Here is a 21935-nt window from a genome sequence, read left to right as displayed (position 1 = left end):
TAATTTGTGTCGAAAACGGTTCTGTAAACCAATATCCCATGTACCGAAAAGTATTCAACTCCTGACGAAAATTTGGTATTCAATCGAATAATACTGATAATCAGAAAAAGTTTGTGGCGGAAAACGTGCGTCAACTTATAGTTTACTAGAATAAGTACCTGTTCTTGTATTAATGTGCAATTTTAACGACAGTAAAACATTAAAATCAAAGATTTAGAAAGATTTTCCTAGAATTTGATAAAACTCGTAACAATGTTTTTTTACAGCTTTACGAAGAAGGCGGGAGTCAGATAAGCACGTTACTGATCCTTGTCAATTAAGCCTACGCTTTGCAAGACCACGTTCCCGTCATGCTATTAGGTAATGTCTTTGATTTTTAGTAACGATTTTTGAATTTAAGTTATGTTCTACGTTTTTTTACAGGACTCGTGGTATACCTACATTTTTATTAGGACACTTCGAAGACCAGTCATTGGATAACAGTGAAGAATTTCAAGCCCAATCGCACACTGGAAAAATTAACGAGCATAATTCTAAAACTAACATTCGCACTTCAAATTCCAGTAATCGGCACCATTCTCAAAGACGGATACAAAAGCAAGACACGACACCCCTTTTACATAACGAGGAAGAGTTATTGTGCACTACGGTTGCAGAACTGAAATCATCTGAAAATACGATTAACAATGATATTACACCGCCACCAGGTGCTCCAAAATTAGAAAATAGTGCTCGCTTACGCCGATATAGACATAACATAGATTAAAACTTATAGTCTGGTAAATAATGCCTAGTAAATTACAATTAGTCATTAGCCATATTTTTTTAATTTATATCCACCTGTATTATTAATCAATGATCCATATACTAAGATATGTTCGTTCGAAATTTCTGCTTTCGAAGGCCATACCTTAAAGTAGCGTATGAGACTTGAATTAAAACAAATTAAATGCTTATTCTACAAATAGAGCTTTATTTAAGATGCTATTTCTATCATAATTTGTAACTATGCAAAACACTTATTAAAGGGTTATATACAGTTAGAAAAAAGCGAATTTTCCATAATTTTTTCTGAGAAAACTTTTAAATTTATTGATCTAAAAATTTGTACACATAACATAATATATTAGTCTTTTAACTGTATTTTAAGACTTAGTATTAGAATTAATATTAAAGATTTATTTGGAAAGGAACTGCAGCTGATTTCCGGGAGTTCCTTTCAAAAAAGAAGTTTTGCTGTGATCACTATATCGCTGAACTCGATCCTCTGAAATTAAAAAAACCAAACAGATTTCGTTAGAGTAATGTTAAATCTAGTTTTGTTAAAGTAATGTTAAATCTAGTAATTAACCAAAGGAATAAGCTGAATCAAAATGGCGGTTTCTTAAAAAGAGAATACATTTTTAACCAAAATTTCGGCCTTCAATTGTTTGTAAAAAAAGAATATTTATCGGTGAGAAAAAATCTTCGATTTATTACTAAAAAATATATTTAAGAAGCTAAGAAGTGTTAAAATTTTAGACTAATCGGTTTAGTCGTTTTCGATTAATGTTGATCACCGACTTTGAAAACACCATTTTGAGAAAATCGCAATTAAAATTTGAAGTTGTACTTTCAAGTACTCTTGAACGCCTTTTCAAATTTGCGTATAACATCGAAAATATTCACCGGAACGATATTAAGTTTTCTGTGTGTATTCTTAAATAAGAAAATAAAGTTAAAAAAATATATAGATTTTTTTTAAATTCTAACTGTGTATAATCCCTTAAGTCAACACCAACATTACGTTGCGATTCCCTAGGAGTTTACCCTGCTACCATGTCCAGAACGTAATTCAACTAAAGTTACGCGGGTCTCGCCAGGTAGCGGTAGCTCTTTGTCTGCAGTAGGTGGTGGTGGGACTCCGATAACGGTATTTGGGGGTCGGGAGTTTCGGATGGTGATGAGAGTCCCCCGAAGAATGTCGTTTAATGTCTGTCTATATTAGGGCCGGCCGATTTAAAAATCCCTCAATGCTCTGTGAAAATCGTATTCTAGGGATCAAAATAAGAAACTTTGCCGAAGGAACCATACCTCTAAAACGAATTCTGTTGTCCCCCAATTTGGGTCGAACGAAAAATCCCACTTTGACCCATTTAGAGTGCTCCAATCGAGTCCAAATGTATGACCGATCCCCACTAACCTTGGACGGCCGATCCACCCATGCCATTGGCACACCCCTTGGAACTCCCCTGCGGGGTTCCCCATACAATCATTTCAAAATATCACTATTTTTGGCCTTTACATGGAAAAATCAGCTAAATGGCTATGTTTTTCTTTATTTTTATTTATTTATAATAATATTTATTATTTATTTATAATAATATCTATTTTTTCTCTTAAGAAATTTATTTAGTCAGAACATATGTAAATGAAAAAATTAATTTAAGTGAGTTATAGAAAAGAAACTAAAAAAAATTATTGTTTGAAGTCTTTTTTACTTTCAAGTCTGGGCAATTTCGCACGGCTCTCTAATGTCGTCGCCATAACAGCCTCTACATTTTCCGGTATAACCCGTTTGGAAACGCTAGCTAGCAATTGAACATGTCGTTCCGTTCCTTGTATGTGTGATGGAATTTGTGGATCATTAAACGGTGGATCATCTTGATTTAAATATTCTTTCAATGTATCGTACGGAATGCTTCGCGTGAATGGTGGTTCAAATACGATATTTATATCATTCAAATGGATCATTTCCGTATAACTTGTGCAATTAAAGTTTATATCTGGTTTTTTATAAACTCTAAGTTCCATTGGCTCGTCAACATCGGTTCGATAGCGTAGAATTTTCTTGATGGCACAGTCGCGCTTATCTTTGTTATCATCAAACAACATTGATAACAGGATATTTTCCGAATGCGCATAATATGAATTATCTTTAATTACTTGATTGACAATTTTGCGTAAACGAGGTTCTAGAAATCGTGACCAACCAATGAACTTGAAAAATAATGCACTGCCGTACACGACAGAGCTGTAATACTTGATATTGAAGTACATTAGCACATAACATTTAATTATAAATTCAACCAGAATTCTTAAATTTGCATCTGGATTTTCCGTTGTCACATATAATCGCAATAATCTAGCGGCCTTGGTGAGCCACCGAGAGTGTACAATTTTCCCTGGTTTGATGTTAGCCAGATCCACCGGAATCACGCCGCAAGAAATTGCATGGGCCATGTCGTATAAGTACTTCGAATCGGTGGAAAATTCAATTTTTTCTGGAGCAGGGGCCATATTTTGCAACTCAATTTTCTGGAAGCAGTCCACCACCTGAAAATATATAATAATAAAATAATTAAAAATGGTTGACAATTATAATAAATGAGTGATAGCAATAAATACCGGAAGAGTTTCACAAATTTCGATTTGACGGCTCAATTTTCCGGTTGCCGATCTTCCAATGCTGGTTGATTTATCCAAAGCTTCAAACAAATGCCGAAACGGAAGTTCGTTGAAGTGTAGAAGGCAAACAAACCAATGCAATGGTATTTTTAACAGCAATTCGAATCGTCGTATAATTCCACCGTGTGGGCCAGTGTTTGTTGGCTCACTGTCAGTGCATATTCCAATTAATGCATCCAGTGATATATTTTTATCGTTGAAAAAACCATTTAATTTGGTTGTTTTGTATTCAACGGTTTCATGTTCCAGTCTTACGTAACCAATCAATTCAGAATTGGGTTCTCTCAAAATAACAAGATGAGGTTCTTTTACCATCCTAGTATGATACTTCTCATCAATTTTATCTATCGTTAAAGTATCATCTTTTCTGCCATCGAATGAAAACGCTAACAAACTGGTATCATCTAACCGTTTGCGAAGCACTTCTTGTCTGCGTTTCTCTTTTTCTCTGCGAACTTTCGATTTATCCATGATGAGAGGTTTCCCATGCTTATCTTTAATTTTAAAATCTTGCAAAAGAGCGGTTCCCAATGCTGATGCTACTCTGTCAGGCACACCAAATCTGTCACATACCAAGACAAAGTTAAAATAATCGTATCTGTCTGTGTATTGTGCTTCTATCCATATCTTCTTGAACCGGTGGCAGTGGGTATGTTGAATCATCGGTATCTTGGTATGTTGGCATTGATGACATAGACGTCGCTCCTTGCTCTTCAGTTTCCATCACAAATTAGTCTTCCATTGTTAGTCTTCTCTGATTATGTTGATCGTGCATGAACTCTTTGAGGCGTTCGGGAACCCAGCCGCATGCACATGGAGCTGCCTTCAAATCGCATTTACATATTCCAATGTAAAAAGTTGTTTCCAGAGATTTTACATACTCTGTAAATTGTTGGGTGTTGTTTCTTCTCTTGATTTGCTCTTGATACTTGTCAAGCAATTTATTCAATTTATTAAATACACTTTTTTTCAGCATTATTTCCATACCAAGTTTTTCCCAAATTCCAATCAACTTATCTTGTACTTGAATAGTGAATGATTTATGGGAAAACTTTTTTTGTTCTGTTTTAGCACGTTCGCTTAAGTAAAAATAATACCTCAAGATATCCAGATGGGTTGGTAAATTAAGATCAGTTAAATCAGTAGACACACCAAAAACAGTAACATCATGCTTGGGTATAAGACTCATTGGGTTTTCGATAGTTGTTGATGTAGTTGCTTCATCTTGCGGTGTAGAGAATGAAGGATTCAATGTAAACTTTTTGATTTGGAATGGTCACTTCACTTATTATTTTTTTTTGAAATATTTTTTTATCTGAAATTAGCACTTTACACTTTGAGCTCTTCACAACGACTTAATGCATTCACAAAAACTGTTGCGTTATATATGGTCTACGAGACGAGGTAATAAGAATGAAATGGTAATTTCAATTCTACCTGGTGTGTCTTTTGGCTGCTTAAAAAAAACAGCACAAGCAATTTTACGATCTGCAATTGTGGCACAGTGATACCTTCATTGTTTAAAAGGGTTGCGGTGCATTCCAGTGATACCTTAATAGTTGAAATGGTTGCAAAAAACGCGCATTTCTTAAGAAGGCCCCTACCCAAAAGTTCGACCCAAATTGGGGGACATCAGAATTCGTTTTTGAGGTATGGTTCCTTCGGCAAAGTTTCTTATTTTGATCCCTAGTATATGATTTTCACAGAGCAATGGGCGATTTTTTGCCGCCCCACAAATCGACCCGGCCTAGTCTATATACTGATAGGTCTAGTAGTTGCAGTTGTGCTTGGTGCAGGATCTCATTGGTGTAGTCGAAGAGATGTCTCCTGACTTGCCTGGGAGGTGGATTAGGCTCCAGCAAATTTCTGCAGGGATAATTTTACCAGTATTGCCTTTGGAGAAATTGCTTGCCATGCTCCTTGACCGGAAGCATGGAAGTCTCGTTGTGAAGGTGTTGTAGAGGAGAAATCAGGGGGCATCACGTGCCTGTCCTGATAGCAGTATTTTGGTAGATCTGAAGCTTTGTGCACCGCGAATCACTAGTGTCAGGCGATTTAGGCAGGGCAATTTAGTATCGGCCGCCCAATTGCTTTAAATGTCCCCCATTTCTTTGTCTATGCCCCAAGTGCTGCCGGATAGAGATTTGAAGACCTTTTTGCGGTTTTGGACCTTAGTGGCAATTGCGGTTGTATACGCTGAAAAGGAGAACAAACTGTCGAAGGTGAGACCCAAAATTTTGGTACTGTTAACGGTCGATATCGGTATGTCATCGACCTTCACCTTTAGCTGCATTTTGACTTCCTTCGCCCAGGTGGTAAAAAGGGTCGTCCTGGATTTAATAGGGGTGAACAAGCGTGAAAGGCTGGCGAGATAGACATTCACTTTGGATCACATTTCGTCGATGTCATTCCCGGACGCCATTACCGAACAATCGTCACCAAAGCTCGGTTAATCCAATTGTCACGAAGTATTCCAAAGAAGAACGAAATTCGAATTTAATTTCTAGAAAGTCAGCAATACTCTTCCCAAATGGTAATAGTTGGTTTCTCCGAGTTTATAGTTATACGGTCGATGCACTCAAAACCTAGTTTTGAGATTTGACCTAGGTATGGTTGAGATTTGTTTTTTATGATAATAAAAGCCTTCTGTTGTGGTCATGACAAAAGTCCTATCATTACTCCCTCCACCATAAATACTTGTTAAAGATGTATTGCTATTAATGTACTCCAAATTTTGCGTCCTTTTTCCGCCTTCGACATATTTTTCTTCAGTCTTAGTGGTCGTTAAACTTCTTACCTCCCCTACATTCATCTATTTCTTTTTCAGATCGCCCCCACGTTTTTGTTATCCAAATCTAATATTATTCTTCTATCCCTCGGTGAGACGTAAAAGTACTTGAGCTACTTACGTACTTTTTCAGAAACTCATCACATTTTTGTTTTCTAACTCAACTGTGGTACATTTGATCAAGGGAACCAGTATACACGTTTTACGTTTATTCGTTTCCACGTACTGAGCTGTGTGCACTTGAGTTAAAAACGTACACTCCTCTCTGGATATATAAGTATATTAAAGTAATACGATTTCGTACAACTTTTTCAGTAAATATTCGTGGAATTTTTTGTGTTACGCCTAATATTTTAATGTGTTTACGCAAAGTTACGGAATGCGAGTACGACTTTAAAATAAAAATGCAAGTTTCTTGTAAACTACTTTAGCGCTGTACCACCAGTTCTACTTTATAGATTTTTTTGTACGAATGAAGCTTTTCTATATGGCAATCGATTAACGATACAGGCGAGTAAAAGTAACGATTTTTGTTTGCATGTACACTTCACCATGGTAGTCATTATCATATTGCAAAAAAAAAAAATACTTTTAAGGAATTAGAGCATTCGATTAAACTGCATTCGTTTATTACATTTAATTTACTTTATTTATATACAGATTTGAACAGCTAAATAGATACAACACTCCTTTCGTGTTTCCTAATCTTATAGGCTCTAAAGAAGTTAGACCATACTTTAATTAAAGGTGCACTTTATATTACTCGTGGTCTAGTTAAAGTCAGCTTTTTCGCCTCTAAAGCTAGAGCGACGAAAACATGTAAAGCTGGTACCAATCCTGGAAAATTAAACGAAATTTAAGTTTCTGTGTATGTTTAGGGAGTTAAAGTTATGCTTTTGATAGAAAAAGGGAAGCTTAAATATATTTCGATATTATAAAAGATTCGCGATTATAAAAAATAAAGCATCACCTTAGTACACTTTTGCATCTGTGCCTCATTAGAAATTTGTACCATAATTTATTTTGCTCTCAGTCAATTTCGTTGGCCATTGTGACAGACCATTTAGCTGCTCTACATACAGCAAATTCAGCTCTTTTGCCAACTATCAAACACAATAAGTTAATAATTCCAAGTAAACAATTAACTGAGTAAACGCCAGAGCGCGTGTTTAACAGTAATTCTACTCAATACTTTACAGAGCAGTATAAGTTTGCACAAGGTTATCTCTTGGCAGAACATGGCACTAAACTGAAATAAATAAAGTCGTTTTTATATTTTTCTATTACTCTAACTGGAGTGTGCTCTAACTCAGGATTATTATGAAGCGCCATTGTCTTTTTTTCTGTTATACAGACTTACTCTTCTGTGTGATGATAAGTAATGCAATTAGAAGTATTTTACCTCGTATATAAGTAGTTTGGTGGGCATGTTTCGTAAAATATCTTGTTACTGTATTCGTTGCTGGAAGGCTGAATAAATGATATGGGTTTGGTTTGAAATTTATAAACTGATCGAACCCAAGCTCACTTACTTATAGGTGCATAGTCTTAGTCGAATTAGAGTTGGCTTGAAACATGTAACATATATCAAATTAATTTAATTAAAACTGCACTTTGTTTTAGCCATAGATGAATAAGTTGTGTGTTGGACATGATTTCACCGATGCTACGTCACTTGGACATAACTTTAAGTTCATAATTCTTTTGAAAATCTGTTAGAAAATATTTCAAAATAATTTTTTCTTTCTACCTGCAACGCTCAAGCCAACTGATTTACGTATGACTGTATCTGAATAAACAAACCAGCTGTTTTATGTGTGCTCTAAGGATAGGTGGTATGTTAATAGATATACACATATATTAGACTCGAAGAACATGTCGAATTAATTAGCGGCTTATAGAAAAATATGAGCCGCTACTTAAAATTAATTTTTAATGATTCTTGTTTATAAATAAAAAAATAAAATCTTGCACCAAACTATATTTATCAGTGGAATTAAATATTTTCCTCCTAAAAGGACATCACTATTTTTACAGCGTTGTCATTCCAGTTTACTAATTAACAACTCCCTTATTTTCCAGTATTATATAATACTATGACTTTATATACAATATATAATTGGCGCGTACACCCTTTTCGGGTGTTTGGCCGAGCTCCTCCCCCTACTTTTGGTGTGCGTTTTGATGTTGTTCCACAAATAGAGAGACCTAGAATTTCAAGCCGACTCTGAACTGCAGATATTTTTTATGAGGACCTTTTTCATGGCAGAAATACACTCGGAGGTTTGCCATTGCCTCCCAAGGGGCGACCGCTATTAGAAAAAACGTTTTCTTTATTTTGGTCTTTTACCGGGATTCGAACCTACGTTCTCTCTGAATTCCGGATGGTAGTCGCGCACCAACCTATTCGGCTACTAAGGCCGCCTATGACTATACCTAATATAAAGTCGGTTTCATCTTGTTAGTACGTTGCAAATTAAGTCTGGATTTTGTGTTGGACTATGACTATGTGCCATAGAAGTTTAATAGTACCAGTCTCAATATCGAATCAAGTGCTATTGTGTCATTAAATTAAATCTGAACTTTTTAGAAGAGCGAAAACGCCCTTTATTAGATTCAGCTAAACAAAGAAATATAGTTGACTTTGGACGCTAATGCAAGTAAGTGCATATATAGCTGGAAAGGCAAATCAGTAGGAATTTGTGCTGGGGGAAACAATCATTGATCAGTAGGATCTCATCAACTACCGAAAATCATGATAGTCGTCTTCCACTTTCGAACAAAACTTTGGCTTTGTTTACTTATTTACATTTGTATATACGAGTAGAGACAGCCTAGTCTTATATGACAAGAATGTAGCGTATGCCCTCTACATTTTTTATTAATGCTATAAGATGCTCAAATATAGAATTTCTTGCATTAATTTAACAACCCTTTAAGTAGTATCATTCACAACTCTCAAATGACGTATTCTTCTTTTAGCTTTCAGAAAAGCAGCATCATTATCCCAAGAAGACACATCTTCATTTAGAAAAGTGTCGTCGATCTGCAGTCGTAGTTTAAATTGTTTGCTCTTCTCCGATACGAAATCATCTAGTGTTTTGTCTGAAAAAATAAGAAAAAAAGTGGAATAACAAAAAAAAAAAATCAACAAAAAATTAAAAAATACCACAAAAAGTCAATTTAACTTACCAAAAACAACTTTTGCACCAGTTCTTCCTTCGATGGGTAATAACATTTGCTAAAATCTGAGGTTTTGTCCCTGTTGAAGGTGCCAATCATTTTATTTTTAGTTAATTTATCAACTTCATTAACAAACAGTGATAGAATGACTGTCTCTTCACATAAATACCACAATAATTAAGTAACTTGCTTATTCAACATCTTCAAGGAGCGCAAATCTTGGTTAGATGATTTGATCGCCACTGTGCATTCGAGCCAAGCTTTAACATACAATATCGCATCAAATAAGCAAACATGGTGTAGAGGATGTTTGTCCTTCGCAGTCATTCTGCACGCCATTTAGCGTGCCTGATATATAGCTCCGGGGGGCCCTCTGTTTTAATTTTTCCACTCTGTCTCCTGCTAAAAATATTACGCACAGTTCGACCAATTCGCGGTAGTCATCTCTTACTAGACCTTTAATTCTGCCTTATAAAATATTAACAAAGCTTGAATGTCTGTCTTGGCGACACGTTCTTTTATGAAATTAAGATATGGTTAAATGTTACTACAATCAATGTTTTTCCAATTTTCCCTGAGCTTTTTGAACATCCGAATATCTGGAATATCTCGGTTTCAAAGACAGCTTTTAGGACCAATCCATAAACATAATGACGACAGGCGAAAAACAGCAATTCTCTTCCTAAAGTTTGCTCCGAAATAGCACAAGCTCGATTGAAACAGCCAGTATTAGAAGCGGTCGTGCCGCAGCACTCTATTTGTACTTTATCGTGAAGGTTCCAGTCAAAGAGAGCTTTTGATACGGCCTTAGCTTGATGTTTTCTAGAAGAACTCTCTAGTTTTGATACTGCAAGAAGCTGTTCTTTATCCTCAAACGAAGCAATAACTGGCAAACGTTATTCTCTTGAACTTCGTACATCCAACCCGGTTACTAGTTTTCCATCCCAATGGATTGTGACCACTTCGGGTACATTGTTTTGGAAGTCAGATATTATTGCTTCTGCCCTTGATTTTCTAGTTTCAGTTCGAATATGCTGTATTGTTAATAGGGAAATCATCGCTTATCAGATCAAGCGCTTCTATCACTGCATTAAGAATTTAAATGGAGTCTCTTATGCTTAACTGGCATCGATCTAAAGCTGCAACTAGTTTAGGTGTTAGGAGATTCTTTCTACCTCTTTTGGAAATTTGGTCATGGCAGGTAATGTCCTGCACGCTGAGTTTAGAATTCAAGATCTGTTGTTCGTCTGAATCTTCTACACTTTCTATTTTATTTGTAGAGGAAGTAGATGCAACAGCCAGTAATTCTCTTTGTCCTTTTCTTCCTGTCGTCGTCGTCTAGATTTTTCTTCGTTTTCCTCCAATTTCACTAAAAAATAATTGATCTTCCCCTATTAGTCTAAGAGCTGGTAAGCATTTTTGAGCAGTATTTGAGGCACAATGAAAATCATCTAGAATACTTTTTTCATGTTATCTAAATACAGAAACGCAGGCCTGGCTAAGGGGTGGCGGGGCTAAACCAACCCTTAAACTAAAAAAATTAATTGTCTATGCAAAAAATGTTTTTGAGGCACTTTGAAAATTTAATACGCTAAAATTGTATGTGTGAAAAATAAAAAAAAAAATAAGCCAGATTATTTGGTTGGGTCTGAAACTTTGCCAGGTGATTGCAAAATAATTTTTTAAAAAGTGAAAAAATGTTTTTAAGGCGCGTTGAAATTTTTACCACTTATTATTTATAATTTAAAAAAAATATTGTCAAAAAGACAGAATGTTCTGATGGGACTTTCTACCTGCCAGATGTTCGACAATATTTTCGTGAGTGCGAGTGAACAGCGCTATGCCTAGACTTAAGTGTGAGTGAGATCGTATATCGACAGCTCTCTGCGTCGAATAATACTGCAATGAGATTGGCTCTGGAGAGATCAGTTTAAAGTTTGCATGCTGTTGTCAAATAGTAATTTTGAAAGAAAGAAGTCCAACGGTGTCGTTGACGTTTAGGTGTGGTTCACATTCAACATCGGCCCTTGAAATTTCACCACCCTTTATAAATCAACAAGTTTCTTTACGCAGTTAGGAAATACCTTTGATGGAATTTTTGTTTTTTCCCCATATATGAATAACTCACTAACCACAAGATTTGCACTTTCACTAACAGTGAGTTCAACCTGACGAATATTGTAAAATAGTACCTCTCTCAAGAACTTGTCGACTAGATGGCAGTTTTGCACCATTTTTTTGATAGCTAGGCAATCCGACCAGGAAAATGTTTTGTTTGTCACACCCTAGTTCCACTGACATGTTTACGCACTAAGCAATGGAGCACTAATAATCTCAAAAATCATAAATAAAGCATTTAGTTACAAGTCACAGCGCAGTACTCATTCAACTTGTATGGACAAGTTTAAATCGCAAGTCTGCACGGGTTATCGTTTATCAATAGAGGTAATATTTCTTCCTAGACAATATAGGGTTATAACGAAACTTTTAAGAAGGTATACGTAAAAGAATATTGATCTTGAAATTTAAGGGACACCCTATCGAGTACATGCAATTTTATGCGAATTTCCTTCTGATGATTGCGGAATCTTAATTTGTACTTCATCTTGCAGCTTTAGGTACATTCGTATCGTTTTAATTAGAAACTCGTTATCCTCACAAAACTCCAGTTGATTAATAGGTGAAGTAAAAAGTTCAGAATGTTTTCCGCTATATGTCTTTAGTGATCCAAATCTCAAGATGTATATAGCGTGCGATATATACACCAACTCACGATGTACTAGAGATGGGGGGGATGGATAAGTCCAAGCACTCAGTCAGGAAGACTTTTGTTCTAAAATGTGGCATACACTTGTGCTTAGAGAAGCCCCTTGTATGTTGCAGTATTTAAAAATAAAGGAAAATAAACGTGGTAAAAAAGAAAATTCTATACCTTTTTCAGTACCACTTCAATCAAGGTGAAAAAACGGAACAGGCGGCAAAAAAATAATGCTGCTTATGAATGCAACACCAGGCAGTATTTCTCACGATTCTATTCGGCTGGTCTAAATCGTCGAAAATGTGGATAAATTCACTCGGCTAGCCATACGTTTTTAGGTACACAATACTATTTATTGAATTAATTTGCATATAGACAAACAATAAACGCACCTCAAAATTCCACATAAAAGTATTTTAGGAACATAACCAAGGCCGTTACTAAAATGTATATGCATACAAACAAACACTACTTAAACTTGCTGTATCTAAACGTAAAAGAAAAAATAATAATAAAGGTATCCTAATTGTAATTTATCTGAAAATGTATCGAAAATATTAAAATGTAGCGACCTTACTTGTTTGCTTTATTTCTTAGTGTTAAGTATAAGTAATGATGCAATCGTAAATAGGGTGAAGCATATTTAATTATACTTATAAATATTATAAATAAATGAGAAATCATAAAACCCAGAACTAATCGTTATAAAATAGCAAAACATTGTTATACGAATGAGCTTTATAATAATTTACCAAAAAATCGGAATTTACGGAAGCTGAAGTTAATTTGAGATATGTCATTGCGAAACAAATAAATGCAACTCACATACCTGCAACAAATGTGCCTTGCCAGTATAGAAATCTAATAAAATTGGCTAGTCTTTATGTGTCTTACACATTTTGGAAGTGGCTTCCTACAGTACAGTGCTACCTCGACAGAGTTGAACAAAACAGGTTTGAAATGAATTAGGTTGAGTGGATACATGAATAGGTGATTAGTATCCCGCAAAACTTCTTCACATTTAGGAGTTTAACCCGCGAAAATATGCCTAATGACGTGATGTTACGTGGGATAATTACAGCTCCTCGTCTGTGATAGGTGGGTGGTTGGTCTCCGATAACGGTATTCATTGGGCGAGAGGGCAAGAATATCATACGAGTATAGCTTGTGCTTCGGTGGGACTACTGACGTAGTGCGCTGGTTACAATTGCACAAATTATGAGCGTTATGGAGGTGTGTAAACTATGTCCAAATAACGGGAGTTCAACCGCAGCTGTGGATTAAGCGCGCAGCTTATGGCAGATTAAGTGGCTAAAGAAAATGTGGGTCCACAACGAACATGGTCAATTTAGCAGAGAGCTCTGCAATGAAGGGAGGAGAAGGTTGAGATTTTTCGTTGAATGAAGTCGAGGCAAAGTCTGAGCCCTTAGAGAAGACGTATAAAGTGACAATTCAAAGGTTGGTCAAAAATTTCAAGAAACTGATTCTGCCGGGGATAGAAAAAGGACTGGCGGAACAAAAATTGGACGTTCTGTTACTGAATATTCCTGCAGTAGCGCACAGTGTGGCTGAACAACTTTCAACATCGATATATCGACTTTCTCAACAACGGGCTCTCTTGAATTGTAGACGTGCTCCTGGTGGACATTTCAATGATGTAATTTTTCATCTATAATTTTTAGAAGCCATATTTTTGAACAAAAATAGTGAAACCTCAAAAATTATAAATCTTTACATGTTTTATTTTAAAACAACATCTAGGTGCATCTTTTGAAATGCCCTTCATTATGACATTAAGTGGGACATGTTGGTTTGGCGCCTAAATTGGGGGAGAAGGGAGTAGGAGGCAAAGACGCTAATGATTGTAGAAGGAAGCTATTCTCTCCCCGTGAGCATGGCTAAAGCGGTGTAGGAAACATCATAACTAATTACTTGTATTAGGATACACACTATAAGATGACCGTTCTTGTTGCTTTTAATGTATCATACATATTTTGTGTTTATTTTCAGTTTAAAGAACGAGAATTACGCAGTATCCCGAACCGGAATATCGACAAAAAAAAATTAACCCACGACTACTTGTTTGAGGACGCACTTCTTTTTATGAGGCGGAGGTATGAGAGTATGGAGGAAATTAGGACTGAATATGTGTATTGCTTCGCATTATTGCAATGAAATATGTATGCGACTGGGTGATATAGATGAGGTCTAATTGAACATTTTAAAATTAGTGTAAAATTTGTATTTCTAATTCTAAATTACAAGACAATGTTATGAAAGAATCGTCGTTGAGCCCAAAAACTGAGAACCGGTTATTTTAGGACTATAAGGTGTAAAAGATGAATTATTCACTAACAAATGCGTAAGGGAAAGTTGTCACTTAGAATTAAGAGTTGGTCTCCGGGATCCTTTGATCAAAGATGGTATTAGTATTTTTTTTAAGTACACGATATTATTTCCGTTGGTCCAACAATTGAATAAACACTATTTGGTTGGTCCAACAATTGTAACACTATATCTATGTATATTCCTGTGTGCATGGTAATGAGCCATTTCTCTATGAGGATCATTAATTTGATTTACTTGAAGAATTTAAAATAAAACCAATTGTATCATCATCATCCTTACCGAATTTATAATTAGTGACGACTAGTTATTAATTATTACCTGTTGTTTTAATATTTTTATTATTAATTTATTATTATATATGAAGGAAAAAATGTATGGTAATATATACCATATACCTTATAAGATATGTTGTATGCTAAACATGCATACATATAGGGTGATCAATTTTTTTTCATTTGCGTTTTTTTTACAGATCGCGCGCGAGTTGTGGCAAACTGTCATCGTGGATTTGTTGAACAGCGTTTGGCATTTCATCATGGAAAGACTCACACCGCAACAACGTCTACAAATTGTTCAACTGTATTATGAAAATCAGCGTTCTGTTGCCATACAGCTCGTGAAACAATGACTTTATTGAGAAGTCATTTCGGAGAGCAGCTGATTTCACGTTTAGGACCTATGAGTTGGCCACCAAGATCTTGTGATATCACACCTTTGGACTTTTTTCTTTGGGGATTCGTGAAGTGCAAGGTCTATGCTGATAAACCAGCTACGATTGAAGCTCTGGAAGCCAACATTACGACATACCAGTCGAAATGCTCGAACGAGTGATTGAAAATTGGACCTTCAGAATGGACCACCTTAAGCGTAGTTGCGGCCAACATTTGAATGAAGTCATATTCAAAAAATAAATGTCAAAGAATGTCCTTTCAAATGATAAATAAAGGTTTTGAACATAATTTACATTTTTGTTTTTTTTAACTATTGAAAAAAGCACCTCATGATTGATCACCCTATACATATACTTTGGTGCAATTTTCATAGTCTAATATACATATGTCCTATGCCAATACATATAACCATGCATACATACAATTTCGCGGAATTTTCAAACAAAAAGAACAAATCTATATATATGTAAAGATGCATACAAATCATATCAAATGTACGAATCTATTCTCTACGCAAGCTAATGTAAACTACATTTTTTTACACTTGCGTGTCACTTTTTCCCTCCCATTTCTCTCCGGCAGCCATATTAATTAATTTCGTACTGTTAAATTGTGGTGAAGCGATTTCTGAGTTGAATTTCTTACCCGTGTTTTGTTAGAGCCCAAAATGAGGAACGGGCCGGGACTGTGCCTTCTCTATGAGTTTACGTTCTCTGATAAAACTATGTACACTTACGTAGACTAACGTTGAGAATAGGACGATGATAGGAAAAGTAGGAAATGAAAGGGAGTTTCACAGTTTGTAATTCTATTTAAACAGGTTAGATGCGTACGGATCTTCAGAGCCAGGCTAAAAATTCTAAACCTAAAGTCAAGCCTATTTTATTATCAAATATTATATGCAGCAGCGAATGAAGTAGCTATTGTTATTGTTGTAATGACTGTTTACTTCGGTAGAACATAATGTTTCCCATGAACGCGCTAGCACGCGTTAACTACTCCCCCAGTAAAAACTGAGCTGTCCTCAACTTCCGTTATAACTCTTTCTAGTACTTACAATGGATGCCATTTGAAAATTGTGATTACTGTTTCTGTGTGAAGGGTACAAGAAAGGTACTTTTGATTTTTTTCGTGACCTTCAACCGTTTAATCGTTGATTACCACTAATCCATCATCAATCCCCTCTAGGGGAGCAATATGGTCGGGTGGTATGGACTTGCATGCAGCGGATGGACGACTCAATAAGTTCAGTAAGCATTAGTTCATTGTGTTTGTAAATCGACAGATTGCTTTGGATTTCGTTTCTTTCGAGTCTTTAAGTTGGTGATATTCGCTACATTCGGCTATCATACCGGCTTCTAACATTATTGTTCTCTGATTGTGAATAACTGGACTAAGTTTGTTACATATTTGGCTTATGATAGGATATTTAATTACAAAGTAAATATTTTCGTTATTTTGTAAGATTTTAAGAGCTGAAGCGGTCAACAGATCGCCAATAGAAATGTTGGCAGAGTGCCCTTTAGCAATAAGTTTAACATATTCTTTGTCATTTAACCAAACAGGATTTATTATTTGTAATTTACCTAAAGTAACTGAATAGATAATTGTCTCAAGCTTATCTACAATGTGCCTATTTCTGGATGAAGCAACTTCAAAATTATTAAGTGTTTGTTTTTTGAGTAGTTTCTTTATATGTAATTGTGGAAATGAATTTAGTTAGTCTTGTGTGTCCTTGACAATAATATTACCTTCCGAGCCAATGACTACCACAATCAGAAAGATTGCAAATGGCCGCTGAAATAAAGGGAAAAGATCATCTAAGAGATGCTTTGTGAACTCGTTTACCGTCGACTAGAACTGTTGTGTCTAAATATAGGGGGGACCATGTAAAATTTGCTTGTTGAATCGGTTATAAAAAAAAAAACGAATCAATATTTTTTCAAACTTTTTTTTTATTTTGAAGATTGAATATTGTCATTTATTAATGAAAAATCATATCGTTCAAATGACTGCCGCGACTGGCTTTACAGTAGGTCTGGGCTGTGGATGGCTCGCATAGCATTTGTCCTTAACGGCTTCCCACAAAAAATAGTCCAACACGCTTAAATCACAGCTCCGAGGCGGCCAATTGATATCGGAATTTCGGCTGATTATTCGGATTTCAAAAACGGTAGCCAAAAGTTCAAGTGTAACTTTGGCAGTGTGAGAAGTTGCACCGTTCTGTTGAAACTGAGTCCATGTCATCCTCTTCAATTTTTGGAAACAACTCGTTGAGCATGTCACGGTAACGCTCGCCATTTACTGTAACCGCGGCTCCTCGCTCATTTTCGAAAAAAAAATGGCCCGATGATGCCGCCAGACCAAAAACCGCACCAAACAGTGACTCGTTGTGGATGCATTTGCTTCTCTACAGTAAAATGTGGATTTTCTGAGCCCCAAATCCGACAATTTTGCTTATTGACGTAGCCACCGATGTGAAAATCAGAAAATAAGAAGAAGACTCGCCACTTTGGAAATAGGTTTTCCATATTTCCCAATTTTGTTCAAGCGTATAGCGTCCCATTTCGTAAATGTCAAACCTTTAAGTAAATTATGAACACATTTGACATGCCATTTGTGTTATCATTCTCAAAAAAATAGGTGGTTCAAAAAGCAAACGCTTTATGGCCGGTCCACCCTGTACTTGGGGTATCTAGCTGAAAATATAAAAATAATTTTTTTTTTTCATTTACAATCGAGGAAAAGAAGGTGTCCAAAAATGGACAAATCGAAATCACCTTTGTGAAGCCCAACTCAAACAAATAAAGAAAAATAAGTTTTAAACTCCTAGATAAATACAAATGTATGTTAGGATAATGCTAAATAATCTAATTTTATCATAACTTTGTAAACTGCTATGTTAAAATGATTTTGTATCGAAAGCGCATTAGCGATAACATTTTCTTTTCCTGGCTTATAAAGAAAAAAAGGGGAAAACTCCTCCACAAAGGGCTCTAAAAAACTAATTTCGTCACTTGGTATATTACTTCTGGCACTACGTCATCATGACTGAAAATTTCTTCATCCGACACCTTATCGTCGTAGACATCGGAATTTGTATAGGACCCTTCGAGGTCATCATTATTGTACTGATTTAGAGCATTGTATTTTATTGTAATTAAATTGATCACTGCTAAGTGGCCTCTTTGCATTCGTGGCAGTGACATGAGTTGAGAGTGGATTCCCAAATGGACTCCCGAAGGTTAGTTGGGGCGATTACGAGAGGAAAGAAACGTTTGTTGGGTGGGATGCCGAAGTTTCGAAAGGCTGGGATCAACCTCAATTGGAGTAACTTTTGTTGATCTTAATCTTTTAAAATGAGGGCTATTGGCAATTGGAAAAGGGTGTAGTGTTAGTTGCTTTCTACAAACAATTATCTGAATTTCTACCATCAGAAAACCTTGAGGCGAACAATGATCGAGCTTGATTAGACTCCAATTCTTACGCCAGAGCAAGCGCCGATGGCATATCTTTTGGTCACATAATGGTCTATTAGAACCGGATATCAAAACCCTTAGAGCGTTTTGACGATATTTAGTCATTAATGATTCAATCACCCATCGCTCATTCCCATAAGTCATTAGAGTTTTATGGATTATGGCTGTCAGTTTCTTTTCAACCATGTCGTAGAAATTATTAATAATAAGACGTCCCTGACGGAGAATGGACATTTCTTGTTGTATAACATGTATAGGTCAGCATAAGAAAAATCAAGTATGGCTATAATAGCCAAATTCAATACAGTGTTAAACGAGGATAGCACAGAATCTGCGCGTCCTGTGACTTTATTGCGAACGATTGCCTCGGCCTGATAGTCATTGCAACTTCCGGTATAGGTTTCAAAAAGTTTGTTGGCGGCATGAGTCGCCCGACGCCATGACACATAGCGAGTCTGGTCTCCAGAAAATTTTAGCAATGATTGTACTACATTCAACGACACGTTGCATACATGTAATGTCCTGATATTCTTCTACTTTTGTCAGTGTCTCATTTCGTGGTAATCTCTCTATCATTTCGTCTATTACATTTTGAAAATCACGTTTAGTCTGTTCAGTGGCTACTCTTATGGCAGCACAAATAATAGAGAACGTAAATTTATAGAAAGGTTCAGTCCTGGGCCGTTCCTTATTTTGGGGAGAAACAAAACAAGGGTAAGAAATTCATTTCGTGGTAATCTCTCTATCATTTCGTCTATTACATTTTGAAAATCACGTTTAGTCTGTTCAGTGGCTACTCTTATGGCAGCACAAATAATAGAGAACGTAAATTTATAGAAAGGTTCAGTCCTGGGCCGTTCCTTATTTTGGGGAGAAACAAAACAAGGGTAAGAAATTCAACTCAGAAATTGCTTCACCACAAGTTAACAGTAGAAAATTAATTAATATGGCTGCGGGAGAGAAATGAGAGGGACAGGGTGACACGCAAGAGTGAAAAAATTTAGTTTACTTTAGCTTACATTTGCTTCCGTACATAACAGATTTGTTCATTTGATGTGTCCATATGATTTGTTTTGTTTGTTTGCATGTTTACATATTAGATATGTTCTTATTAGTTTTTATAAAATTTCACCAAATATTGGAAAAATTTATGACTGTATGTATCCATACTTATATGTATTATACATTATGTCAAAAAAATATCGGGAATTGTTCATTTAAAAAGCACGCGTGGAACGTTTTTGGAATTTAAGTATATTAGTCAACCGCAGGTGTGCTCTGCGATTTTCACTATGGATAAAAATATCGAACAAAGAATTTGTCTTAAATTTTTTGTGTTTGAACGGAATTTCGTGTGCTGAAAAGTTGAAAATGTTGCAGAAAGCCTCTGGCAAGTATGCTTCATCAAAAACACGGGCCTACGAGTGGTACAAGGCTTTCACAGAGTGCCAAGAAGTCGTGGAAGATTTGCCTCAATCTGGTCGCCCATCAACGTCTTCAACGGATGAAAACGTCGACAAAGTCAAAGAAATTGTGCTGGAAAACCATCATTTAAGTTTTAGGAAGGTAGATCGTGACCTTAGGGTGTCTCACGAATAAATTCGCAACATTTTACTCCATAAATTGTTCGACTCGTTTTAAGAGAGTGTAATTTCTTTCAAAAAACTCTATCGGAAGAAGGTGGCAGGGGTATCATTATTATTATTATTAGAAGGCCATTACGCACTGCGACCAGAGCTGATCTATTGTGAAAGGCCTATTTTTGTAACCCTAGAGTTTTAGGCTTTTTAAAAATTTTAGCACAATTTTGGGTTTATTGTTCCAAAGATCCACGATACCACCGAGGTGATGAAGTCTCGGTCTGCCCAAAGCAGGACATTCACAAAGCACATGTTCTGAGCTTTCTATGTCCATTTCGCAGATCTACTCTGGTTAGTGAGAGAAGCTTGTCAGATATTCCTTTGGGACTTAGGAATAGTTTGGCTTGACGCTGACCGGCATAGTTTAGCCAGTGTGCAGCAAATTTTCTTTCTTTCCATTTCTTAAGGAATTCATTATTGTGGCCTTTTGTGAGTCCACAGAAAGGCTCAGGGCCAGTAAGTTGCATACTTACTCCTTGTTTTGCAAGGTCATCAGCCATTTCATTTCCCTCATGTCCTTCATGTCCCCGTAATCCAGCCTAGTGTTACTATGTTGAGGTTTCCTAACGTGTTACGTGTTGAGAAGGTTTAGGCAATCATTTACCAATTTAGAGGTGATAGTTGTTGATAAAAAAGCTTTCAGAGCCGCTTGGATATCTGAAAGTATGTAGATGTGAGTACCTCTCATTTTCCTTTTCTTTTCTGCCTAGGATATTGTTGGGTAGAGTCCCATCGGAATCGATTTTCTGAATTTAGACCCATTGATTCCTGCCCCTGTTTTACCATTTTCCAATTTGGACCCATCAGTAAACCATAGCTGGGAGCCAGGTTTGAAAGTGATAGAATTAGTTCTCCAGTCTGTGCGTTCATTAATTATAACTTGGAAGTTCCTGAAGAGTATTGGTTTGGGTGATAGTATATCATCCCTATGAAGAATGGGACTATGTAGGAAGTCTTCTAAGATCTTTAAATGTCCTTTCATATCCCCACTTTTAAGTTCAGATATACCTTTTAATCTTAAGGCACTCGAGCGAGCTTCCCTTTCTATCAAGATTGGAAGCGGTGGTATGTTCAGGAGCACACCCAATGCATCCGTGGGACATGTTTTCATAGCCCCTGTAATACCAACACATATCAGGCGATGCAGTTTGTTTGATTCCTTTACTGCTTTTCTTTGCTTGACCTTGGGCCACCATGCTAAGGATGCATAAGTGACTATGGGTTTCACAACTGTGGTGAATGTCCAGAAGGTCATTCTAGGGTTAAGTCCCCATGTCTTACCAAAAAGCCTTGCGCAGGCAAAGAATACCCTTGTGGCTTTTGAAGTAACTCTCTCAATATGGGAATTCCGCGTAAGCGTTTTGTCAAGACTGACGCCAAAATAGTTCGCTTCTGTCGAGAGATGAAGTGTTGTTCTATTAAGGGTCGGACATTTGAGATTTATGTTCCTTCTCCTAGTAAACGATACAAGTGCTGTTTTGGATGGGTTAATGGAGAGCCCTTTTTCCGTGCACCATTTGTTTATTATTGTAAGGGCTTGCTGCATGCGATCCGATATGGTATCCTCATACCAGCCTAATACATAAACTACTAGGTCATCAGCATAGCCCTGAGTGTGAA

At 36.3% G+C, this 21935-nt stretch overlaps 1 protein-coding gene across 1 annotated transcript in view; it reads left to right on the top strand.

Annotated features, from left to right (window-relative positions):
* The window catches only part of LOC129250861 (tau-tubulin kinase homolog Asator-like), a 188148-nt gene extending 173554 nt beyond the window's left edge, over positions 1–14594 (top strand). Inside the window, exons 5-7 of the mRNA XM_054890467.1 lie at positions 267–360; positions 424–707; positions 14187–14594. Of these exons, the coding sequence (XP_054746442.1) occupies positions 267–360; positions 424–707; positions 14187–14191 (383 nt within the window). The 3' untranslated portion in view covers positions 14192–14594. The remainder of the gene's footprint in view (positions 1–266; positions 361–423; positions 708–14186) is intronic.
* Positions 14595–21935: the final 7341 nt, after the last annotated feature.

Source organism: Anastrepha obliqua, chromosome 6 (genome assembly GCF_027943255.1).
Source record: "Anastrepha obliqua isolate idAnaObli1 chromosome 6, idAnaObli1_1.0, whole genome shotgun sequence".
NCBI lineage: Eukaryota > Metazoa > Arthropoda > Insecta > Diptera > Tephritidae > Anastrepha > Anastrepha obliqua.
The sequence above is the reverse complement of the archived record's forward strand: the minus strand, read 5'-3'. Positions and strand labels throughout refer to the sequence as shown.